We start from the raw sequence: 26,846 nt of genomic DNA on the forward strand, positions 1-26,846 counted from the left end.
CTGAAAGTAACATTCTTAATTAGTACTGGAGTCTTTGCTTTTTTCCTTCTCCTGAATTAGTAGTGACTGATATTATGACCATCAAGAACCTGATTAGCGAGAAGGTGTATTTGCTTGTGTTTTCAAAGCCATTTGTAGCAGAATCAAATAGAGATGAAGTGCCTTCCTCATGATTAGTATTGCTTTATGACAGTAAACTTAATAATGAGGGATGGTCTCAGTAGTTTCCTCTTTTGGGAGCCAATACCTCTGATGCATGGTTGGAAGACTTTGTGACTAAGGCAAAGGGCATTAATGTCACGTTATACCTTTGAGTATAGTCGGGCCAAGTATGTGAATGTGAAATGAGGGCTAAAAAAAGTCTCCCTCTGAACCAACTGCATCGCTGCCTGCACTTGACTCATAACTCAGTAACCATATGCTTATATTCCACTGACAATTGCCATTTAAATGTCAGTTTACAAGCAGATGTTGAGAACCTGCCTTTGTGCCATTAATTAAATCACAGAAAAGCAAAGTCTGAGGTTTAACGCTGCTTAGGCTAACTATGATGAGAGTAACAGCAGAGTCCAGCAGACCGTGATGGACCAGGGCGGTCAGGGTTAAGTGGCACAGGCAAAGGAGCATGGACATGAGGTCACCGCAACAGCCTCAGTTAATGGGCTATGGCAGCCAAATAAAGCATGTTGCTGGCATTTCCTAGTGACAGTTACAATTTTGTAGACATTTCCAAGTTTTGTGGGATGGCTGGCAGTGGCCAGGATAGAGGAGAAATGCTGGACTATAAAAAGAGAAAGATTTAAGTGCTCAGGTGCAGAAAAAAAGGCAAAGACCTATTCAACAGAAGAACAGGCAAAATCTGGAAGGGTGGAGAAGGAAGCCCCCTCTACTCTACCAGACATTTGCATGTATTTAAAATCCTTCCCAATAAAGTTCATAATGAATTTAATTCAGTCCCCTATGGCCCAGAGGAATGTTCTGAGTAATAAAAAAGTATTGCTAAGGGACAGATGACTGCCAAACTCCTATTCTGTTCCAGCAATGCATATTTATATTATTGGCACTTAAACACTAGGTTTATTTTACTACATAAATGATCCTTTGCCACATACTAAGAATTAATACTTTAAGATCCACTTCTGGGAAGTTACAATAACAATTCCCAAATATAAATCAGTTAAATTTGTATGCTTTATTTTTAAAGAGGTTTGGGGTGGGTTTTTTTTTCAGATTAAAATAGTAGTTGAATGTGGTAATTCCTGGTTTTGGTAAACTATTTTGTGGCTGGTTTATGGCTTAGCTTTTTAAAGTGGTTTTAGTCAAGGATCTTTTCATGCCTTTTTTTTTTTTTTTTTGTTACCTTGAAATATCTACATCAATGTTAAATGAATTGTAAGCTCAAACACTTAAAGGTTGAGATGTATTCACTTACACATAGTCAGCTAGGTAACACAAGGGCTCCTGGCTTCTGTTGGCATGGTCTAATGCACTTTTGATGATTAAACAGAGTGATTCAAACGTGTGTTGGAAACTCCAAGCACCAGTGATGGAGGTCACTGGACCACAGCATTACTTTGTTTATAAACATCATTATGCCATGGAAGATAAATCTCTGCTCTCATCTAGTGTGTCACTTCAGTGCAGTAGTCAGGACAATGGAAAAAAAAATGGAGCTACTAATTTTTTTCACTTTAATAAGAAGGAGTGGAAGGGAAAGTTGGGTATGAGATGAAATGGGAAGGAGTTTAATTCCTAGCAGGCAGCAAGCTCAAGGGGAAAATGCAGCAGTACTGGTGTAAGATGCAGTTTGGTTTACATTCAAGCTGATACAATGTTGTTTAAGCGCCTTCTGCACATTACAGTACAACACAAACTTCTACAGCCTGTGTACAAGTTCAAATTCATGGCAGCAGTAATTCAGTCAAAATATTTAATGCCAAGGTCTGAACATAAAGCTTTTCTTCTGATGCGCTTCAGTTTACTTCATAACTCCATGTCAAGTGTGAACAGTTGGAAAAAATATTGTGAATATGTCAGCATGTTTATTTACATGGTGCATCTCCATTGAATCCACAAGCATTTTTTTCAAGTGAAAAAATGAACAATTACTCATCCCAGGAAAACAACAAAGTTTTACAGACATCTCCTCCCACTCCCCAAAAGACTAACCTCACCGCACTGCGCAAGGGCACAAGCAGCTCATTTTTCAGTTGCTGTACACACAACAAAATATTCAGTTCCCCGGAACAAAAGTGTCTGAAGAATATAAGGGGGAATCTTAAGCATTTGGCAGTTTGAACTAAAAAGAAAGGTCAATGGCAAAGAATTCAGATACAAGCAAAAAATCAGACCTCTCAGAGCACTGCATTTGAGCTTTAAAACTGAATGCAGGCGTTGTTTGCTCACAGTGTTTCACAGCAGCATTCATAATTTAGGAAACTATTAACCAGCATGATGAAGTACCCTGTTTCTAACTAAGAACAAAAAAATTTACACTATAGAGCTTATTTTCTTTTCCCTTGAAAGAGATAATCTGGCAAAATTTGACAAGAATTCTGCAGACCTGGGTTTGTGGGCTTTGCATTTAAGTTGCACGGGAGAAAAAGCCACAATGGAGCAGCAGCATCCTTTGGCTGCCTTTTTATAAGGCCTGTCACAAGTCACTGCTCAGGGCTCCTTATTTTGTGTTGGTCTGTGCCAGGACCGCTATCCCTATATTTGTTATGCTGACAGCAGAGAAAAAAAGCACTGAAGGCTAGAAAATTTGCAGGACCAATACAAAATTCAGATCAGCTTTTGACAGAGACACAACAGGTACTGAAAAATGAGGCAAGAAGGCAGGGGAAGAGTAGCAGAGCCGAGTAAAGGGGCATGGGGTTGGGTAGGAATGGGAATGAGAATAAAGAGACTGTGGCTGAGGAGAGTTATGGTGGTTAAAGAACAGAAAATGGCAAAGGTAAATGCATTTATCACTTGCCTACTAAGAACAGCCTACCAGGGCTCTTAATCTAGTGCTCTAAGTTTAAGATGCGCAACTTCCCCATCCTACCAAAATTACCGCGACACTGATTACCAAAGCAAATGATCAAAAATACAACTTTTATTTGGTAGCTCATTCAGTGAGATTGTAAATTTGTTAAAGTAATTATACCTTTCATTAACAAAATTAATTCCTTAAAAAAAAAAAAAAAAGACATTTCATACCTTTTTTTTGCTTGGGGGTGGTGGTGAAGAGAACTTGGACGCACCCTGTTTAAGCCCAGGCAGTTTCAAAGTTAGAAAAATCTTTCTTCTCTTTTCTGCCCCCCTTCCCCATTACATTCAGGTCTTCCCACTAGTGAAGTATCATTTTCCTGGCTTGAAAAATTAGTGTGCACTATTTCAGAGCTGCATTCCTACAGTGATCTGTTCAATAGGGGCAATCTGACTTAGTGTGGACAGGTAAGAATTAAAATGCTTCTGTTGAGAAAGGAGGCTAGACAGTGGAGGAGATTAACAATATAACAAAAGTCTACTGGAAGTGAAAACTGTGCACCATCAGGATATTCTCTAATATTTTGTGCCTCTGCAGCAGGGAAGCAAACCTGCAACTTCTGCTCCCTCTAAGTGTTCATATAAGGCACGTTTCCTGCAAAGAGAAAAACAAAGTGGAAATGGTAAACTGGTGGCTGTATTGCATTTCAGAAGTAATGCTTGGTGGGGGGAGCACTGAGAGGAATTATTTTGTGTACCTGGTATTTCATGCAAGATGTCAGGCTTTCCAGCGCTTACATGCACCAGAAGCAGTGGATGCCAACGGGGCTCTTCCCCCTGCTCCGTCTCCTGCCTGGGAACAGAGCCTGCTCAAGTTCACCCATACGTTTCTTCAAGGCTGCCGTTTTGAAGATGGCATCAGTGCTGCTACTCTAGTGAGCGCCGGTCCACTGAGGCAGAATTTTCAGAGATCCAACACTTAAGTCACCCCCTTTTTAATGCCATTAGTGATGTAGCAACATGTATTTATATTTACATATAAATACAAAATGGTCAGATACCACATTTTTAAGCATAATTTATAATCTGAAACTGCTTACACTTCAATGACTAGGCTTGGGTTTTTCTCATTTACATTCATAATTTAATTCCACTGGAATTTGATTTTTAAGAAAGCCCAACATATCTTAATTACCATAAAAAGATCCATACATATTTTACTTAAAAATATCTTCTGTAAGAGGAAATTTACCAAAAATAACACGAAATATATTATTATGCATACATTTTCTTTTTTTGTAAAGTACAAACAAGAATCTGATCTCTTCTGGGTATTGCCTGATCTAATATGGCTATAGGTTCTATTTATTTTGTTTGCTTTTCAAAGTAAAGGGAAAGACATAAGAAATGTAAGAACACAAACCAAAATAAAAATGCATTCTTTCCAAAGATACAGATATCAATGAAAGAACACTTTGAAAACTAATAAATGACAATAGGTACAAAGAAACACTATCCAAGCACTATGCAGTCTTTTGTCAGAACATGTGCTGCAATGACCTTGTAACAGTTATTAAAAACAACAAACAAAAAAATGCTACTGGCAGAAAAAGCTGTCAAGCAAAACACTGAAAAATCGGTACTATTTCCTAACAAGTCAGTGCAGAACTGATACTAAGTATTTTATGGTATTTTTCCCCCATGTATGCACACCTCCTTCTTCCTCTTTCTGTTCACAGGACTGATTGTTGCAACTCTGGCAATATGCTGGATGCCAAACCAGGTTAGAAGGATCATGGCTGCTTCTAAACCAAAGCAGGACTGGACTGTCCCCTACTTCAGAGCATACATCACTCTTCTTCCCATCGCCAATACCTTCTTCTACCTCAGCTCGGTGGTGAACCCCCTCCTGTACAACATCTCTTCTCAGCAGTTCCGCAGCGTGTTTCTGCAGGTCCTCCGCTGCCACCTAACAATTGAGCATGTCAACAAGGAGAAGTTTCTCAGAGCCAACCTGAGCTCCAGAGAAAGGAGCAGCCGGTCTCTACGCCCGCTGCTCTTCATTTCGTCTAGGCGCAATTCTTCTACAAGGGGCAATAACAGAGTTTTCTTAAGTACTTTTCAGAATGAGACCAAGCCTGACTGCAGTCCACAGAAACCAGGTCTTGAACCATCAGAGCCCAGCTTGGAAGTAATGCTGCTAGAGACTAGCTCAGAGCCCAGTCCAGGAGCACAAAACGGCCTTTGTGAACATCGAGTATGACTTCATAAGGCAAAGTTAATGATTAGCAATGAACTTAAAAAACATGGAAATTAAAATGACTGAGGAATTGACTGCATCTTAAAAGGAGTAACACAGATGGACTTGTTTCCAGTTATGCAAAAAGAGCAGGAGTTCTGTATCCTGCTGCTGGGATTTTTAAGTGCACACTGGAAATTCAACCTGCTAACTGAATTCATTAGCTGCCAAAAATATCAGCCCCCCTCTCCCCACAAACCACTGAACTTCCCTTACTGTTGACAGGAATCTGGAAACAAACAGAAAACAATTGCAGTGTCTTTGAAGAAAAGAGGAGACAGAACAAACTGTGTCAGGGCAAAAAACTTGCTTGAAGTTTAGCAATACAAAAACAACAGAGCCAATTTAAGGAGCAGAACGGTGGTTATCACGTGTGCCCTCAGCACCACGCCAGAATTCCCCCTCTTCTTCGGCCGGGGTCCATTGCAGAGCGGAGTGTTGCAGCAGCTGATACAAACAGAGTTCACCTTCCCTGGAGAACAAAAGGACTGGTACCCAGCAGATGCTATCAGACACGCTGCTGAAGACGCGCAGGATTTGCGATACATGATTCCTGTGACACAGAGCAAAGGTTACTTAGTTTGGTATGAATACGGTTTTGCTTTACAACACGATTCATGCTTGAAAACTGCTGCAAAACCAGTTTACATTTCCAAGGCAATGCTGGTGATTAAGCCAGACACCTCAACTGTGACATGGCTAACAGCTCTGCACTGCAGGAGAAGCACAGTCACTCTGGTTTGGATTTTTCTTTTATTTGATTCTGTTGGAACCAAAAATATTACAAACTTGATTTACATAATGTATATCAAATGATGCATTTTATAACCAGAATTCTTAATCTTTCGGAGTAAGCTGTTTGAATAGCTATAACTGAAATGCAGTTAGTTTGCAAATGACTTTTGTTTCTGTTGCTGAATATGGCCGAGTTGTTTAAGGTGTCTAAGTAATTACAATTTTCTATGCTGTTAATTTGTTTTTTCAGCATTGTTTTTTATTTTTCTTGTTCCTTTGCCACACAGAGACGAGTAACCAAGAGTAAAAGGAGAATGACTATCAGCAAAACTTTCATACCGCCCTCCCCCCTTTTATTTTTTTAAAGAAAAACTAGAAGTACTTTCCAGGTAATCTCAGTTCTAGCTGTCTTTGAAGCTTAATACCCTCAACAACAAACATTTCCATTTGTACAGAAATGGCTTTTCTGAGTTGAAAGTGTTCCCTTTTAAAATGTAATTTAAATTAATCTAATTCTAATTAATAATCTAATTAAATTTATAATTTCCCAAATTGTTTTTACCTGAAAAAAGTACATTCTGATGCACATAGCTGTTATTTTAAAATGGTTTATAAAGGCTTTAAAACACATAGTTGCATTTTCCTCTGTCGTAGTGGAAAATGGTTGTGGCAGTTCCACCTCTCATTACTCTAAAATCTTCCTGCAAGTGATATAGTAGAAATTGTGTGTTGGAAAAACTTAACACATAAATAGATAATGAAGGTTTGCTGATATTGCCTTGCGGTTACAAAAAGAGGTAAATATTTCTAAGGATAATAAAATCACTATTCCTTTTGAATATGGGATTTGCAAGATTTTTTATTCTTCTGAAGGGCATGGGAACAGGATTCCCTTGGAACAGTCCCTCTGCATCCTGTAGCACAGTCCCAGAATGTTTTTAAATACACAGCAATCGAGACACTTTTTGGAGGGAGTGAAGCAGGAATATGACCTGCAGGTACTGAACTTTTAAGAGATTCTTGTTCAGTCCCCAGAGACTTCGGAAATAAGCACTACAGCACCTACACAGTCCAGCAGACACCTCTGCGGTAGCCACTGCCACTGCGCTACTAAGGGCCGTGTATAGCAGCAAAACACTGTTTGAGTATGCTCAGAAAGAAGGATTTCCTGTCTTCAGAGAATTTTAATTAAAGCAATTCTTTTATACTGTCACAACACTGATGCCATCCCAACAATGCAGGGGTTTCCCCATTTTGTGTTCTCCCTCTGCAAATCTAAACTCTGAAACATTTTTTAAGGCTATCTATCTAGTTAAAATTTGGAAGAGAAGCCCTCGAGTCAAAGTTAAATCTTCCTCTGTCTCCAGTGAGCTTCCATCAATCAACACAGCAGGTAAAGCCTTTTCCCAAGAAGGAAGAGGAGCTACAGGCTGTTCTAGCTGTAACAGCAAAGGCACACCGATCAAGAGGCACAATCTCTATTACTATAGTTTGCAAAAAGAAGGGAGCTCTGTCTCTGTTGACAAACCACTGCTGTCAAGGAGCTCAACTGTGCTGCCACTGATCGGCTTACAATACTGAAATCTCAGCTGATGTTTCCCACAAAGACCTGGTCCTTTGTCCGTGGTTCTCCTGCAGTCTTCCAAGAGCTAAGGCAGACGTGACCCTTCCCATGGCTACGATTAACTTCCTTCCTTCCCCTTCCCTCTTGAGAAAGGAATCCTGTATCAATGGACCTAGGTACAGCCATTGTTCTCCCACCTCTAATCCCACATCTCCTCATCACATACTCCTTCCCTGCAGCTACAGCCACCCAAACTCAGCCGTTCCGGAGTCTTCCATACAAAGAGCAGTGAATCTCAACTTTCCCCGCAAAGACCAAGCCTCTAAAAAGCTTTCGACACTGGTGGACTTCCTGTTCCCATTGTTTTATAGATCACTCTCTTCCTGCCATTTCCTTTTCACAGGATTCCTGTGAAGCCCTGTTCACAATTTGAACTAGTAAGTGATTTATTAGTTTAGGTCCCTGAAATATCACGTACTTTGCACTTTTCCTGTAGAAAAGGAAACTAGAATTGTTCAGTGCTGTGAACAATTAGATAATGCCCTCTGAGGCACAGTTTTCACCAGGCAACTCTAGGAGACCTTTCCGGCAAAAAACATTGAAGAAGTCCTGCAGTTTAACACCACGTGTCTACAACAGCTCTGTTCTCCAGGATAAATTCCACAGAATCCTGAGCTCCTTCTGAAGTCAAAACAGAGTATTCCTGCACAGACCAAAATTTTACAACCCAAAGTTTCACGCGCAGATGGACCATGTCCATGCCTAAATAGAGAGAACAATCTAACTAGTAGTAAAATCCCATTTGTAACGCTTCTCCTGGGGCTTTTCTGTAACTATGTCTTATAATGGGAAATTCCACTCCCAAATGATTTGTTTATTCCCATTCCCAGCTCCAGTAATCTGAATTGTAACAAGACTCTTTACATAATTAAATAATTCAGCACTTCTATCGGTTTTCAATAGCTATTGGCCAAAGACATGCCCTTCACCTCCAAGTTTTTTTTCTTTAACTACTGATAGATTCTTTTGAGCTCGCAGATCAGCTGCTACCACACACTAACTGCTTTTTACAAACCATCAGGTATGAACTAAACTTGATCAACATAGAAGGGCTGTGCTTCTTCTCTAATTTTGCAGTATCCTTATAGCAAGATACAATGAAAACAGGCATAGAAGACCAATGGAAAAAAGAGAGAATGTTAGCACTATGGGAGTGATGTTTTTAAACCACTTCAGATGTGATGTCCCCTTTTTTTTTTTTTTTTTTTTTTTACCATGGATGTGAAAAAGCAGTGACACTTTAAATAGTATGAATTAAAGAAAGGCAGGAAAAATACTGTTAAACCTTCTTCCTATCACATTGTGATTCCAGTTCAATTGTGGTAGGAAATAAACTAGTACAACTGACTTCCATGGTTTGATGCCAGGGTCACTGCTCTCCTTGCTCCAGCAAACAGGTTAATGTACCCTGGTTACCGCAGTTCACCCACTCAGTTCAGACAGGAGAGCAGCATCCTTTCTGGATCTTCTCTAGAGATTTTTTTCTCAAAACCCCTCTCTCGCAGTGGTTTGTTGTACTGTTGAGTCAGTTCTGAAACTACTTCTGAGATCTTCCTGAATCATTTGCCACCAGCAGGCTGAACTGCAGGCAGTTCTTCAAAGTGGTTATCTGCCTCATAAGACTCATACCACAGACATAACTGCTAATTACCGGATATTCTTGCTTGAGCAATCAGCTTGATACATTCATTAACACATCACCTAGAAATATAATTGCAAACCTTTCTGGGAGCTTTTCTTCTACCTACCTCAGATTGTTCTGAGCTGCTGGCTAGGCAAGGAGACTACACGTTTTAAACTCTGCTTTTCCTGGGATGGGGTCATTCCCAGCTACCTACCTTCAACAGTTTACACCAGTGCTCAATTAGTATATTTACTAATATACAATTAGTGTATTTACTGCCCAATCTCTTGATGGTTGAGTACCAAATAATTTATCCTTTTTCACGGATTCAGCAGCCCCCCAACAGTGTGCGTTACACATATGTGTAGGTACTATCATGATGTTTTACTATGAAGTACCTACTACTGACCAATTGATTCTCCTTCATTTTGGCTTCAAGGTTGTGGGGTTGGCTGAGGATGTAGTTCAAGTACTTTTAAGAAGTGAGGGGAGTATGCAAGGCTAGATAGAATATCTGTGTGATAATGCAGTGGTATTCCACACCCTCTCCTTCCACATACACCTACTACAACTACTTTTTTTAACAGGAGAAAAAAAAAAAAAAAAAAAAAAAAAGCTTTGGGCTTAAATCGGGCATTGAAAATTTACTCCTAGACTGAGCAACTTGCCCATCGTGACACCCCTCTCTTCCCCACATGGGATTGTACATTTAGATAGCATCAAGGCCCAAACTACTATTCCTGCAGGATTTCTGCCTTATTCCATGCAATGAAGTGATGGTATAAATCTCAAGGCTTTTCTACGGTTCCTGCTTGTCATATTGATTTTCTCACCTACATCCGTTCTATACACATGCCCCCCACCACTGCCAAGCTCAGCCCCCCCCCCTGCTTAGCTGCAGTCTAGTGCATCCGCACCCTGGCAATGTTTTGGCCACACTCAGATGCATTTGGTCTTGACAACAACAAACAATTAATGATACAATTTATTCAAATCCAAAAGTGAGAGTTCTTCCACCTACCGTGGCTGCAGAGCCCAGTACATGTTTTCTTGAATAACAGCTTAACTTGTTACTAGGACAACCAAAAAAGGTGACATCACACCTACTTCTTAATGCTGTATGTATGCAGAAGGCACCAGAAGATCCAAGCTTTTTCTCTTACTGCTTGAAAAGGATCTTATTAGGCACCTCTGATTCTTCTATTATAGCAGGTACAGACAAAAAAGAGCAAGTGTAAGCACAACTCTCCAACTTAAAAGCCAACCATAATCCAAGCAGTGTGCAACTTTAGTTAACACCTGTACTCTCAAGACCGTCCTTCAGCAAAATACAGTCTCTGAAGCCAAAACAGGCAACTAGGATACCACCTCCAAGATCAGCGACCTAATTTCTAAACAAGACAGTCACCTTCCCACCCTATGACCCGACTACTCAGAAACTGCTTTCTGCAATGGCACACCTCAGCAGCAAACCGCAGCCCTCTGCTTCACCCTAGAACAGTCTATGGCCTCATGGGCACAAAACTCTTAGCTGTAAGTTTGACTCCTGTCAAGTAGATGATGTCACTTCACCCAATGCTAACTTTTCCAAGCCAAGTGCTCTATCTCATGGGCTATGACTGACACTCCTCATTTTAAAAGAAAGCTTTTACTACAGTGTTTTTGTACATAGCCATCTTTGTAGGCGCACATGAAGTCAGATTTGTCTTCTGCAACTCATTCCACAAAAACTGCTTTAACAAAATCTTCTGCACGTACCCTGAGTATGCCTGTTGCACTCAAATCTTTTGCAACATTAGAAAACAGTTTATGCCCAGCTAGGGTCCCGGAATGAGGCATCCTTGAGCAGTCACAAAACCACCTTTTCAAGACTGGACCAGGAGTTGGGGGCATACACAGAGCCATAGCTTCAGGCACGTAGAAAAGTTTTGTACCTTAAGGTAAGTAAGTAACTCAAAGTTGGCATGCAGATCAAGACAAGCAGCATTCAGTCAGCGGCGAGGCCAGCAGAGGCAACGGTAAGTGGGCGGCTAAGCGCTAGATGGAGGTGGACTGGGAGGCTCCCGAGGCCCAGGAGCGCCGGGGAAGAGCAGAGGGACCCAGCGGCTCTAGCGAGAGAGGCTGACGCAGCGTGGGTGTCGCCAGGGGTGTGGTGCGGCAGTTTGCGCGGCAGTTCGTGCAGGCAGGGCGCAGCCCCTGTCTTCCTCTTCCAAGCCGAAGAAGGCTACTCAAGCGGTGGGCATTGACCTGGAGGGAGACCCAGGTATGGTTGCCACTCGGGTGAAAGCCATCGTTAGGAAAAATGTGGCAACGCAGACAGAGTTCCCACGTCAACATGCAGCTGTCCAGGTCTCTGGCTGCAGGGAGTGCCTGAGTCTATCACTGATGCCGGAGGGCAGCGGGGACACCTCTCGTGTGAGGGGTGACCAGGCAGATCATCTGCTCAGCCTGGTGGTAGAGCTGAAGCAGGAAGTGGAAAGGTTGAGGAGTATCAGGGAGTGTGAGAGGGAGATAGACTGGCGGGCCACACCCTGCCATCCCTGAGGCAGAGGCAGCAGATGGAGGCTCTGCAAGAAGTGGAGGTTCCCCTGCCCTCCTGCCACCAGGCAGGAGGGGACCTAAGAGATGGAGGGGAATGGATACAGGTCCCTGCTCAGGGAGGCAGGTGAATCCCCTCCCAGTCTCCCTCACCTTCCCAGTTGCCCCTACACAACAGGTATGGGGCTCTGGAACTTGAGGACCAGGCCAGTGAAGATCAGGTTGTAGATGAAGTCCTATCTAGGGAGGTGCCTAGGCCCAGTCGGGCAGCCCCACGCACTCTCACGACCTCTGAAAAAAGGAGGGCAATTGTCATAGGTGACTCCCTTCTGAGGGGGACAGAGGGCCCAATATGCAGACCTGACCCATCCCACAGGGAAGTCTGCTGCCTCCCTGGGGCCCGGGTAAAGACATTACCGGGGAACTCCCTGGTCTGGTTCAGACCTCCGATTATTACCCATTGCTAGTTGTGCAGGTTCGCAGTGATGACATTGCAGAGAGAAATCCAAAGGCAATCAAAAGGGACTTCAGGGCACTGGGATGATTAGTGGAAAGATCGGGAGCACAGGTAGTGTTTTCCTCAATCCCTTCAGTGGGAGAGAAATACACTGAAAGGAACAGGAAAACACACCTGGTTAATATGTGGCTCAGAGGCTGGTGCCATTGGTGGCATTTTGGGTTTTTTGATCATGGGGAGGTTTACACGGCATCAGGCTTGCTAGTGACAGATAAGTTTCCAGCTATCTCAAAGGGGTAAAAGAATCCTCGCTCGTGAGATAGCAGGGCTCATGGAGAGGTTTTTTTTGAACTAGGTTTGAAGTGGGTAAGGGATAAACTAGGCGCACCAGAGATGAGCCTGGGGGCAGCATGCTGATGTTAGGGGTGGATTCGATAACCCAGCTCAAATGCATCTATGCCAATGCACACAGCATGGGCAATGAACAGGAGGTGCTGGAAGCCATCGTGCATCAGGATAGGTATGACTTAGTCGCCATCACGGAAACATGGTGGGACAACTCCCATGACTGGAGTGCTGCAATGGATGGCTACAAGCTCTTCAGAAGGGATAGGCAAGGTAGAAGAGGTGATGGGGTGGCTCTCTATGTTAGGGAGTGTTTTGACTGTACAGAGCTACCCGATTCTGATGACAAGGTGGAATGCTTATGGGTGAGGATGAGAGGGAAAGCCGATAAGGCAGATATTGTGCTGGGAGTCTGTTATAGACCGCCCGACCAGGTTGAAGAGACAGATGAATCATTCTACAAGTGGCTGGCAGTAGTCTCAGAATCGTGTGCCCTTGTCCTCGTGGGGGACTTTAACTTTCCAGACATCTGCTGGAAATACAACACAGCAGTGCGTAAACAATCGAGGAGGTTCCTGGAGTGTGTGGAAGATGATAACTTCCTGACACAGCTGGTGGGTGAGCCAACCAAGGGGAGGAGCCTTGCTAGATCTGTTGTTTACGAACAGGGAAGGACTGGTGGGAGGTGTGATGGTCGGAGGCCATCTTGGGCTTAGCAACCATGAAATGATAGAATTTTCAGTTCTTGGTGAGGCAAAGAAGATGGTCAGCAAAACCACCACGATGGACTTCCGGAGGGCTAACTTTGGCCTCTTCAAGGCACTGGTTGAGAGAGTCCCTTGGGAGATGGCCCTGAAGGGCAAAGGGGTCCAGGAGGGATGGACATTCTTTAAGAAGGAAATCTTAATGGCTCAGGACCAGGCTATTCCCATGTGCTGCAAGTCGAACTGCCGAGGAAAACGACTGGCCTGGCTGAATGGGGAGCTTTTGCTAGGAGTCAAGAAAAAAAGGAGAGTTTATCATCTCTGGAGGAAAGGGCAGGCAACTTGGGAGGAGTACAGGGATCTTGTTAGATCATACAGAGAGAAAATTAGAAAGGCAAAATCTCAGCTAGAACTAAATCTGGCCGCTATTGTAAGGGACAACGAAAAATATTTTTACAAATATGTTAACAGTAAAAAGAATCCCAAGGAGAATATCTATCCCTTAATGGATACAGAAGGGAATGTAGCAACCAGAGATGAGGAAAAGGCCGAGGTACTTTATGCCTTCTTTGCCTCAGTCTTTAATAGTGAGTCCAGTTATCCTCAGGGTACTCCACCCCTTGAGCTGGAAGGTAAGGATGAAGAGCAGAACGTACCTCTCCCCCCCCCCGCCTTACTCCAGAAGGAAATAGTTAGTGACCTACTACGCCATCTGGACACTCACAAATCTATGGGACCTGATGGGATCCATCTAAGAGTACTGAGGGAACTGGCAGAGGTCCTTGCCAATGTGACTCCCATTGATAAGAAGGGTCAGAGGGAGGATCTGGGGAACTACAGACCTGTCAGCCTGACCTCGGTACCGGGGAAGATTATGGAATGGTTTGTCTTGAGAGCACTCACATGGCAAGTCCAGGAGAAGAAAGGGCTCAGGCCCAGTCAGCATGGGTTTATGAAAGGCAGGTCCTGCTTGACCAACCTGATCTCCTTCTATGACCGGGTGACCCGCCTAGTGGATGAGGGAAAGGCTGTGGATGTTATCTTCCTTGACTTCAGCAAGGCCTTTGACACTGTCTCTCATGGCATACTCCTTGAGAAGCTGGCGTCTCGTGGCTTAGACAGGCATACTCGTCACTGGGAGAAAAACTGGCCGGATGGACGAGCCCAGAGGGTTGTGGTGAATGGGGTGAAATCCAGTTGGCGGCGGGTCACAAGTGGTGTTCCTCAGGGCATGGTGTTGGGCCTTGTTCTGTTTAATATCTTCATCAATGATTTGAATGAGGGGATCGAGTGCACCCTCAGCAAGTTTGCAGATGACACCAAGCTGGGAGGCAGGGTCGATCTGCTTGAGGGTAGGGAGGCTCTACAAAGAGATCTGGACAGGCTGGATCGATGGGCTGAGGTCAGTTGTATGAAGTTCAACAAGGCCAAGTGCTGGGTCCTGCACTTCGGTCACGGCAACCCCATACAGCGCTACAGGCTTGGGGAAGAGTGGTTGGAAAGCTGCCTGGCAGAAAAAGACCTGGGGGTGCTGGTCGACAGCCGGCTGGATATGAGCCAGTAGTGTGCCCAGGTGGCCAAGAAGGCCAACGGCATCCTGGCCTGTATCAGAAATAGTGTGGCCAGCAGGAGCAGGGAGGTGATTGTTCCCCTGTACTGGGCACTGGTGAGGCCGCACCTCGAGTCCTGTGTTCAGTTTTGGGCCCCTCACTACAGGAAAGACATGGAGGTGCTGGAGCGTGTCCAGAGAAGGGCAACCAAGCTGGTGAGGGGCCTGGAGCACAAGTCTTAAGAGGAGCGGCTGAGGGAGCTGGGGCTGTTTAGTCTAGAGAAGAGGACGCTGAGGGGAGACCTTATAACTCCCTACAACTACCTGAAGGGGAGTTGTAGTGAGGTGAGTGCTGGTCTCTTCCATCAGGTGGCTGGAGATAGGACAAGAGGAAATGGCCTCAAATTGAGGCAAGGGAGATTTAGGTTAGATATTAGGAAAAATTTTTTTACTGAGAGGGTTGTCAGACATTGGAATGGGCTGCCCAGGGAAGTGGTTGAGTCACCATCCCTGGAGGTATTCAAAAAGCGAGTAGATGGGGTACTTCAGGACATGGTTTAGTGGGCATGGATGATGGTTGGACTCGATGATCTAGAAGGTCTTTTCCAACCTAAATGATTCTATGATTCTAAGTTTTGAGGTGTGCTGTTACAACTTTGGCAGAATTTCTCCAAACTCTTCGTTCTCAACTCTTTTAGATTTGGTGCTTAATCTTTCCCATCTCCTCAAGCAAAAGGCAGCAAACTGGCCAACAGTGGACAATCCATATTGTGGCACACACAACCTGCAAGAAGCCCCCAAAAGTTGTCCTAGCTCTAGCGTTAGCATACTTTCATGAATTGTATGTGATGTGTCTTGGGTATTCTCTCAATGTTGTTGTTCATAAAGACAAGCCCGAGGACCATGTTTATGAACTGATCCTGAATAGCTCCAATTATCTTATTTCACTGAAACTTTCTATTTTCTGGTCTGAGTGAATCTGCAACTTTTCCTTCTTGTTGCGTTTAGACTTGATGTCCTGTCTGCCTATCCATGCTTGCTTTGTTTCTTGCCCTAAACTGTCACTTGGCTTACCCTCCACTTAAGTGAAATTCAGTACGCAGTAGGAGTTACAAAAGCTCTTTTGTGATGTCTGCTGAAATCTAAAATGAGAACTTTTATACTAGTGCAAGAAAAACACGTAAACATTTCCCTTTCTGAGGAACATAAAATATACATGTGACTATTTCTGGATTTTAGTGTATCAGTAATGTTCAAAATTGGGTTCAGACTACACACCAATAGGTTTCTAAATTATGTTTTCTAGTTTCCTTATTAGGTTTTATGCCTATCTTTTTATGGCTTCAGTGGTTTTGCTATGATATCTGTCTATTCCTTAGCTAGTACCTGTTCACATACCTCATACAGTGACAGACTGCCGAAGGTCCTATAGTGATTTGCTTTGTCTTCTAGAGAAAGTGGTAAGTATTTTATCTAATACGGTCCTAAATATCTTAGAAGGTGACTAAATGTTGAAAAGCAATTATTCTTCTGACATTGTGCTTCCCCAAACAGTTGTGGGTTTAGTCAGATCATGTTTTTACTGGTTTAAAATATGAATTGAGCTTCCGCAACACAAATCCTTTCATCTAGGATTGTAAATGCACTGTTAAATAAACAGTTTAAGCCAGTGTAAAATATAACCATATCCAACCATGTCCTCTGTGTTTCATTTTACACTAACTCTTCCTATCCTTGTCTTTTCAATGTTCACTCTGGAGCTCATGAGTAATTTAAGTAATTTGTACCTTGCCAGAAATTTTATCATGAAATTTACTAATTGCCTTATAAACAGCTAATTAAATACTGTAAGCAACCAAGATCAGTGTTTTCCAGATGAAAAAGCCGAGGCACTGAAGTTAAGTACTTGAAATCTATTGCAAAGCTACGTCACACACTTCCAGATTTTTAATCCCGTGTTTTAAGACTGCAGCTATTTCATCCTGACCCCTCCCTTTGATGCATTCAGTAGACAAGATAAAAGCATATTGTGGTGGGTTGACCCTGGGTGCCCACCAAAGCTGCTCTATCACTCCCCCCATCAGCTGGACAGGGGAGAGAAAATATAACAAAGGGCTCGTGGGTCGAGATAAGGACAGGGAGAGATCACTCACCAATTACCATCACAGGCAAAACAGACTTGACTTGGGGAAAATTAACTTAATTTACTGCCAATCAACCACAGTAGGGTAATAAGAAATAAAACCCAATCTTAAAACACCTTCCCCCCACCCCTCCCTTCTTCTCGAGCACAGCTGCACTCATGATTTCCTCTCCCTCCTCCCCTCCAGCAGTGCAGGGGGACAGGGGGTGGGGGTTGCGGTCAGTTCATCACACGTTGTCTCTGCCGCTCCTTCCTCCTCAGGGGCAGGACTCCTCACATGCTTCCCCTGCTCCACCGTGGGGTCCCTCCCACAGGAGATAGTCCTTCACGAACTTCTCCAACGTGGGTCCTTCCCACGGGCTGTAGTCCTTCAGGCACAGACTGCTCCAGTGTGGGTCCCCTGTGGGGTCACAAGTCCTGCCAGAAAACCTGCTCCAGCTTGGGCTTCCCACGGGGTCACAGCCTCCTTCAGGCATCCCCCTGCTCCAGCGTTGGGTCCTCCCTGGGCTGCAGGTGGAGATCTGCTCCACCGTGGACCTTCCTGGGCTGCAGGGGGACAGCCTGCCTCACCATGGTCTTCCCCTCCTTCTTCACTGACCTGGGGGTCTGCAGAGGTCTTCCTCTCACATGTTCTCACTCTTGTCTCTGGCTGCAGTTGCTGTTGCGCAGTTTCCCCCCCCCCCTTCTTAAATCTGTTCTCCCAGAGGCACTACCACTGTCACTGATGGGCTCGACCTTGGCCAGCGGTGGGTCCAACTTGGAGCCGGCTGGCGTTGGCTCTGTCAGACATGGGGGAAACTTCTGGCACCTTCTCACAGAAGCCACCCCTGTAGCCCTGCCACTACCAAAACCTTGCCACACAAACCCAATACACATACTCATGCCATTAGGCTCTTGCAGAGTATACAGTTCTGTAAAAAACAAACAAACAAAACCAAAATACGCCCCTCCCCAACCCTACCTGGTTGAATTAGCATATTTTCATCATAATTTTCGGTGAAAACTTACTCAATATCATCACAACTCCTTCATATATTTGGCACTTTTTAAAAGTTGCACTTTTCTGCAGGAACTAAAAGGAGCCTTTTGACAATGAAAGACTGGTCTCCGCACTCTCCTTCTGACCCTAACTGACATGACATGTTGCAGAAATTAAAACATCTCAAAAGAAAACTGGACAGTTGTTGACCGACAGAAGACAAGGGTTTGGATTACCGTGATATCTCTTTTTAAGTCATGCCTTCTAATTCTGGTACTGGAAATATGACTCAAAACTGCATTTTTAATAACATAAATAACAGCACAAAGTAGTCTTTGTCACTGCTTGCAGCATCACAAAGCAGACGCAAGGCATTAAACTGCTTAAAAATGCATAGGCTGAGAAAGTTAAGTACAGCTGCTAATGGTGGTATTATCAAATTTTTTTTTAAAGCCACAGGAGGCTACAAACCAGAAGTCAAAGCTCACTCTCACCTGCATATCTAATTCTTTTGTTTTCTACTGTCCTTATTCGTTCCTCTGCTCACTAACATAGACTTACAGTCAAGCACTAAAACATACGATCTTTCAAAGCTGGCTCAGAGCCTTCCATCATCTGTGCCTTCCTGAGACAAAGGTATCAAGATCTAAATATACTTGATCTTCTAGCAAGAGAGGTGAACTTGGACTTAATTTTTAGAATCCTGCATGAGCATTTTTCTTGACAATCTTATCTGCCGAAATGAACTGGGAAGCCACAGTCCTTATGCCTTTACAAACATTAAAATGCTATACCCTTGCAGTAAGTCCCATAAATAATTTTACACGTGAATAGTCTTGTTGCATCCTACTAATTAATGTCCTTAGCAATTTCAATGGAATGGCTCACACGTTTACACTTGCATGCCAGTACCTTTGAAATCCATTCAGCTTTTATATCTTTAGCTATTTTCATGCTTACAGTTTTACAGCCTGTTCAACTTCAGAGTAGGATTTGCCTGGTTTTTGTATTACTTTTTCCACATTCAGGGACTCATTGGTAATTTGGCAAAACAGGTTATATCAAGTTTTCAAAAAAAAAAATATCCAGACTACAAAGGAAAAATGGAAATGAAAACAGTTTGGATTAATTAAAACACATTTGCCAATGTTTTGATATGGTCACCGGGAGGTAAGACAAGTGACAGGGTCAGGCCACAAGAAGTTTTTGGAAACACAGACTCATTTGTGTGTGAAATGCAACAGGAAACTCTTAAAGGAGGTTTAAGAGACACTAGGCTGTGGGCACTGTATCCTCACAAAATTCATTTGTATACCTTTCATACAAGTCTGAGAAATAAAATAACATAAAAAGCTATTGTCCATGTCCTGTGAAAAATGAAATCCACTGGACCAGACATCACAACTTCCTTAAAATAATACAGCCCTTCATCACTTGGATCTTTGTCATGACTTTCAGGTCATAAACTGCTTCAACTGTTAACTCCACTGTTGCTTTCCTATATTTAAAGGCAGTCAGAACAGCATCTACTGCATACTGACTGTAATTTCTCCTTAGCTGACGCACTTAGTTCCGTTCATCCCCTATGTGGCTGGAAGTTCTCTGAACAACCCAAGGATTGGAAGGAATTTACTAGTAACAAGACAGCTTTGGCATGTGAAAAAGTGTTTCTGAAGAGTAATATATCTGCAGCTCCAAGTTTTCAGCACACAGTGCAAATTAACAACGTATACTGTAAGTCTTTTATTCAGCATCAAAAATGAACTGCATGTTTCCAATATTGGTTACTGTGTCTTAATTTCATTGGGCACCTGGTAGCATGGGATATAATGTTATAGGTAACAACTGCCCCAGGCCAAGGTTTGTTTTTTTTTTTCTTTAAATTGTCAGTAAAGATTTATTATATTATGCTTTACTTTGATTAAAAAATAAAATAAAATCAAAAGTTCTTTTGAGTTATGTTGATATGCTTTGACCAAGAGAGACAGCGTGGAAGAAAATAAAAAAAATCCACCCCCAGCTCAGTGGATGTTTCTTAGTGTTTCTAAACGGATACTGGGGATGCAGTTATTACCTATAAAACTTTAATGCCTGCAGTGACTCTGAAGACATTAAACTTTGTTTGCTGTTTTAATAATTTTGTCAATAAATGTACACCAGAGTATAATTTTCCCTTGATACGAGTATGCAATTAGTATTAGTACTAGTGGATGCTATACATGAAAACAGAAAAAAGTATGTGCTTCTGTAATCCTTAACAGCCATACACGAAGCAACTTAATCATGGCAGCAACACAGTAAGATAAAAAAATTAATAATCACAGGTAAAGAATTTACTATTGGCCAACTCATCACACAACTTAAATACTGTTTTCCTCTGCCTGATAAAACAAATGACTAGGAAACCAATACCAAGTTAAATAAATAAATAGAATTATAATTCAACAGTGAGATGATGATGTTGTTTGTGATGTTCCCATGCACAACTTTTAAGCACACAATCACAGCAATTGCTTTAATTACACTGCAGGATTATATACTATGTAAATACATTAAAAGGACCATTGTAAACCAACAAGTAAGAGAAGTTTCTTATTGCAGATTAAGAGAAATAATGAGGTTGTTTCCCAGTTCACTTGCAAAGGAAAATTCATACACAATCTTAGTTTTATATAGACAGACATTTTCAAGTATCAGTCCTGCTACTGTGGATCTTTTTTTTTTTCCTTGCAAAAGTAAAAGTTTGTAAAAGTACATTCCCAACTATGTTAGTGCACAAGGTATATTGTTCAAAACATGCACATGGGCAGGTTTACTTACAGAGAGTTCTGAGAAATTTAGAGTGGCTACCTTTCTGGGCTGATTGCCTCATCCTTCGTGCTTTATTCCTTTCTGATCTATTCACATTGTGAGTTTCATTTTGCCTTAAGTAGGTTTTAGATCAGCCTCACACTCAGATAGCTCTTGCCTTCAGTAAAAGGTAAGCTTCATTATTAGTATGTTTCCTATGATATATGTGTAAAAGCATATATACATTATATACTTATCTACATATCATCAAGATGTTGCATCTGATCCCAATATACTGTGGGATTTCTTTGATCCTACATATTTTCTGAAAACGAAGGAACACTGACATTTCTAAGTTAAAATCTCATAGATAGGAAAGAAAGAGGCAAGTGGGAGAGGGAAATCTGCCATGGGTATTTCCACAAAGTATCTGCAAGTAGAATTATTATAAGCTAGAACTTTGATCCTTAGTCAAACATTTCACCTACACAGTTTTCAAACACCTGCTTATCCAGTTGAAGAATGCACTAGAAACGTATCCTTTATGTTAATTTCTATGGGACAAAAATTACTTGGTATAGTCTTCAATGCCACTTTCCATTCTGACCATTCTTCCCTCTTAAGAAAGAAAGCACTGATTTTTTTTTTTTTTAAGATTAAATTAATAAATTAGCTTGTAAGATTTGCATCACAGGCAAAATACTGTCTTGTCTGTTTGTATCTCCCACTGGAACAGAATGTTAACATAACTGCATAGAACTTGTTCTAGCAAAATTTTTAAATACAACTCTGCTTAAAGTAAAAAAAATATTTTGTCATTTACTTGACAAAGTCTCCAATTCTGTATGCTGACAGATCCCCAAAGTGCAACTGAAATATAAACTGCCATAGCAAAGTGCGTGTTTGCAGGGGAGGCAGAATTATACTAGTTCCACATAATCACTTAATCAGTTACTGCTCAATTCTCAATTCATTTTAAGTTGTGCAATGGAGCAAATTTCTACCCGATACTACAAACAGCTGAGTTAGCACGACTACCAATCTAATTCAAAATATTAGTGACTAATACCCGCATTCTTAGCTACTCACATCAGAGGCTGTCGCAGTAACAGCCACTTTTTAAGCTCTGGGTTAGGAACATGCCTATGCTGCTGTTATGTCTCACTTGAAGCCGAAAAATACTTCCTAAGATTGCTTCTCCAGAAATTGAGATAATGTTCTGAGAGAACACAGTGACATTTAAAGCACTAATCCTAAGTTTATAGCAACTGAAGAGGAGTGGTTTGTTTAACTATGATCAGGCATAAGGAACTATTTACAACATAAATGAAAAAAACCACACAGAGTTGTAGTTCTCCACTGCGTTGTTCATAGAAAGTTTAATACAGAAAGAAAGCTGAGCCATAGAGCTGTCATCGCACAACTCAATGAACACTAACAAATACGTAAGAAAAAAAGTCACTCTCTACACGCTGGGGACTATATTGTAGGCACACCACAGAATGTAAGTCAGTGACCCCCTTGATAGCAAAACACACACACAGATTAATGCGTGCTGCAAAGGAAGGGTGACTACATCAATAGGTTACTGATTCAGACCATGAACTTTATCTCAAAATATTGCATTTAACTTTTAAATAAGGTTTAGGAGAACTTGTAACATTTTGCTCACTGACACAGCTGTATTTTATTAAGGACGAAAATGGGTTAGTCTAAAAAAATTACATTATACTCCTTTGACTGTATCTAGTCAAGAGGAAAAATTCTCATTATGAGATTGTGCTGTCAAATAAATGCAAATTCACATCTTTCATATTCTGGGTTAAAAATTCAAACTCAAGTCTATTATAAATTAAAATCAATATTTGAAACAATTCAGCTTTCCATTTAATAGCAACAACCAAAAGAATCAAGTTATGAAATATACTGGTAGAAGTAGAATGAATTATTAAAAACTTGGGAGACTAAGGCATTTATATTACACACATTTAAATATCAATTAGGAAAAAAACAATAAAGGATGATGAACTGAATCATCTCTGTTTTACAACCAATCCTCTCTAGAATTGACTGAGGATAACAGAAACTAAGCTTGCAATGTAAGTTTCAGTCAATTTGAAATAGGTTAAAAATTTAAATTTATTCACTAGGTAAAATTTACAATCTCTAAGCTTAAAATTAATAAGAACTGCATTTATAGAAGTAAATTAAATAAAATAGAACAGTGGTACCTGCTATGCACAGCATGCTAGTTACCTCCTAAAGGGAAAATTCAAGGATCTGCTCAGAGATGATACAAAATTGCACAGAAAAAACCTGGAAGTTTCTTTTAAGAGCTCCTTATTTACTGTATTGCAAACCAATTTCTTCATAGGAGTAAGGACAAATTCTGCATCAACGTAGGTCTCAAATCTATTAAAACAGTTCCAATTTACATTTTCAATGTGCCACAGCCACACTGACCAGACTGCAGCCTTGCCTGCTAGTCTGAGAAGAGATGCACGACTGACTATCCCACCCTACACAGGCAGCACACAAGTGGCTGTCTCTTAACATATCTGCGGGTGCGTGCACGCACATGTGCAAGCCCACTTACCCAGAAGACTTGCACTTTAATCTGTGAGGGGCTTACTTGGCCGAAAACACTTTTCTAACACTCACCTGAAGGGAAGCTTACAGATACGTTTGTGGAAGGCTGATACAGTCTGAGGTTGTATTGAAATGAAAACATGAAGGAACCAGGGAAGATGTTAAAAAAAACCCCCAAACCCACAAAAAACAAACGAGCCACACCAAACAACTGTTAAGAACTAAATGAGAACTGACTTTTTTGTCTATGTCTATATACCATGTTTACAGCCCTTCAAATCGCCAAAGCATCCATTCAAACCTATTAAAAGTACTATAGAAGCTGTGGTGTGCAGACAGCAAAGCCTTCAAACATCCTTTGAGAGATACTTGGACTTTAAAAGTAGCTTGCAGGCCGTAACTATCTCTCATCCCACCACCCTTTTCAACTAAACTTGAAATAAAATACTCCAATAATATATAGCTTGAAAGAGACTAATTTTCCTTTAAACATATAGCTTTTTTCTCTACATTGGAGAGCTTCTAAATATTTTACAGAAATACAGTCACTGTGGATGGCATTACCTAGGATGAAACAAAGTGCCAGCAGTTCAGCTACTTTCAATAGGTAACAATTGTTATTATTTATCTACGATTCATAGCGTAGTGGTCTGAAACTACCAGCACAATCCGAACTAGCTGATTGATAAGCACTTTGAAAACACTAATGAATAGTTTCCTAATGCAAAGAACCAATGTTACTGTTCAAGACGGACGGCTGCACACATTTGCTAGGCAGAGAGGGATCCTGCTGTTAGTGAAGGGCTCACTGACAAAGGACAGACTACAGCTTGACTTATGTTGACAGCGTAAGTCCTTTACATCAGTAAACTCCATGCTCTAGAGCACTGCCCTCAGCTGCAAGATGGACAATCCCAGAAAGCAGCCTCCCCTTAAATCAGGGTTCTGAAGTCCCAACCTGCCCTCTGCTCCTGAAGCCTACCGCTTGGTACAGAGGTCATGCCTACGTTGAGGCACACTGGTGAGTTACTGCTCGCTCGCCCCTTTTAATGCTAGCGCCTTAACGGCTGTCTGCAGTAACAGCAGGATGCTGCACAAACTCCAACTCCCACACACCCACTTCCCTGCCACCCCGTCCAGCCCTGTAGTCTTCTACTCACGTAGATGGCTACGGAGCAACGTGGTGGTCTAAAAACCCAGACAGTTCTCTCTAAATCTCAAATGCCTTCCATGATGCTGAACAAAAAAAAGCAATTTATAACACAGCTCAAAAGACAACGGAGGCAAGATGCAGAATCACAGCTAGTTTCCTCTTGAACACATTTATCTCCAAATATGCTAACTTAATATTAATTACAGTAAGGGAAAAGCCCCCTTAGACTTAGAAAATGAGTATGGCAAATAGATCCATTTGTGCACTCCTCCCCCTCCCAAACTCCCCTAAATGTTCTTTTTATCCCTCTCTCCCTTTTGCTTGGTATTTTCTTTTATGGATGAAAGCAAAGATGACTACACTTTCCTTCTCTTAAGATGAACCCTCAGAGTATATGAATTGCTAGAGTAAATAAAAGAAAGGAGGGAATTACTAATTTAATGCTCTTCCATCTCTTGGGGAAAAAGCCCATGTAATTAACTATAATGAGATTAAACTAACTTGTTATTAATTTCCCAGTGCTGGGAAACTAAATCTGGGACCCGCAAGATGTATATTAACAGCTTTATCAACACTTGGCTTGCATCCTTCAGTTTTTACACCAGTTTTAAAGGAAAATGATTTAACTTTGTTGAGTTGCAAAGTCACTCAGAAGAATAAGAAACTGAATCTGGTCCCTTAGGGTAGGAATGCCAGGTTCGTCTGTAGCTGAAGACTGTGCATGGTTGGAGCCAAAAACAACAAATGCTATCCAACACCACTAAACAGAAGTATAATTACTAAATTCTTACCAAAACTTTTTTCCATTACTTCTTTCTGACACATATCTTGAACATTCACTGTACAATTCACGATGAACTCTGGAGCAGAGCAGTCATTATTTAGCTGGAACTCCTCACACTGGTAGCACTGTATTTGCAAACCCAAACCTGGAACAGAGAGAATTTTGCTTACAATAATAATAGTAATAATATTAAAAAACCCAAACCAAAACAATCAACACGTGCCAGAAACCTTCGTTATCCTTCCCTCCTCACGTTTTGCTGTTCTGAACTACATAACAGCTCAGCAAAAGCAGGACTTTGTCAAATAAAGGTGTCGCCCGCTCAGCTGAGGCTACTCCTTACGTGCTCAGCACCTGGTTCAGAAGCGGGCTCCTTTCCGCGGGGACCCCGGGGCGCACAGCCGGCGGTACCGCCGCTCCAGCCCTGCTCCCCGGCGCGGCGCTGGGGACGCTGCCGCCAGCAGGCGGCGGGGCACCGGCACCGCTCCGCACCGGCACCGCTCCGCACCGGCACCGCTCCGCAGCCGTTGCCCCTCGCCCGCCCGGCCCCGGGGCTGCCCTCAGCGCAGCGGGCTAAAAGCTATCCGCGCTTCGGGGAGAACAACCCGACTAATAGATACACTTCGGCTCTTATCTGTGCCGACGGGTTTACTTAGCTACTAATTAATTACAAAGGATTTAATTACTATTTTGCCATGCACAATTACAGCTGCGGAGCATCCTTCACCTCCCTCCTTTATCATGCAAACGAGGTGCGCCGCACGGCTCCCCAGGAGCCGCTCCTCCCAGCCCTCCGCCGGGCCCCGCGCCGCAGCGCGGCGGCTGCCGGAGCCCCGTCGGGGACCAGCGAGCGCCTCGTCCTCGCAGCGGGGACCCCCCGGCCCGTGTCTCCCCTCCGCTGGGAGCGCTGCGGCGGCGGGACCGAGCCCGCTCCCCGCGGGGGCTGACCGCCAACCCCACCGCCCGGGGGGAAGCGTGCGCGGCGCCGGCGGTCAGCAGGCGGCATCCGCGGCGTCCGGTACCGGGTGCTGTGTGCGGGGCGCGCCTCGCCTCGCCTCGCCCCGCGGGCGGCCAGCACCGGGGACGCCGGGCCGGGCTGCGCCCTCGCCGGCGGCGCGGAGCTCTCCGGACCGCGGGCAGGAGGGCGGGCTCCGCTGCCCCGTTCCCGCTGAGCGCCCGGCGCCAGCTCCGTCGAGGCACCGCGGGGGGGAACGAAGCCTCCCCGCGGCCGCGCAGGGAAGCGCCGGGCAGCCCGTGCTCGCCGGAGGCGCCTCCGGGGGAGCGGCTCGGAGCCCCTTACCTGCGGCCAGACACAATCCCCAGAAAGTTGCAGCGAGGAGGAAGAGCCGCATCCTCCCGGAGCCGCGGCCGCCGGGCTGGCGTGCGGACGCGAAGGGGCATCAGAAGGAGAGAGGCAGCGGAGGCGCCGCGCACTTGTGCCGCTTCCCCGCCGCCACCGCTGCGGAGAGGCGCCCCGGGAGCAGGCGGCGGAGCCCGCCCGGCTCCCGCCCTGCCCAGCCCCGCGCCGCGCTCCAGCCTCGCCGGAGTTGATCGCCGAGA

At 43.3% G+C, this 26,846-nt stretch overlaps 2 protein-coding genes across 2 annotated transcripts in view; one reads left to right on the forward strand and one right to left on the reverse strand.

The window, feature by feature from the left end:
• Positions 1-5,426, forward strand: part of GPR39 (G protein-coupled receptor 39) — an 82,307-nt gene extending 76,881 nt beyond the window's left edge. Inside the window, exon 2 of the mRNA XM_075028887.1 lies at positions 4,713-5,426. Coding sequence (XP_074884988.1) covers positions 4,713-5,236 — 524 coding nt within the window. The 3' untranslated portion in view covers positions 5,237-5,426. The remainder of the gene's footprint in view (positions 1-4,712) is intronic.
• Positions 5,427-5,589: 163 nt separating this feature from the next.
• On the reverse strand, positions 5,590-26,830 carry LYPD1 (LY6/PLAUR domain containing 1). Its single transcript, XM_075028888.1, has 3 exons — positions 26,587-26,830; positions 25,294-25,431; positions 5,590-5,825 (listed from the first exon to the last, which is right to left on the reverse strand). Exons 1-3 carry the CDS (start codon positions 26,636-26,638, stop codon positions 5,590-5,592), a joined length of 426 nt encoding a protein of 141 aa, XP_074884989.1. The 5' UTR covers positions 26,639-26,830.
• Between the last annotated feature and the right edge of the window lie 16 nt (positions 26,831-26,846).

This window comes from Buteo buteo, chromosome 5 (assembly GCF_964188355.1).
Source record: "Buteo buteo chromosome 5, bButBut1.hap1.1, whole genome shotgun sequence".
In the NCBI taxonomy this organism is placed as follows: domain Eukaryota; kingdom Metazoa; phylum Chordata; class Aves; order Accipitriformes; family Accipitridae; genus Buteo; species Buteo buteo.

Coding starts and splice junctions, on each gene's coding strand:
- LYPD1 (XM_075028888.1), bottom strand. CDS start 26,638: ATGCGGCTCTTCCTCCTCGCTGCAACTTTCTGGGGATTGTGTCTGGCC. Junction 25,432..26,586: donor GGGATTGTGTCTGGCCGCAG/GTAAGGGGCTCC, acceptor TCTCTGTTCCAG/GTTTGGGTTTGCAAATACAG. Junction 5,826..25,293: donor AGTAATGGAAAAAAGTTTTG/GTAAGAATTTAG, acceptor TCTGTGTCACAG/GAATCATGTATCGCAAATCC.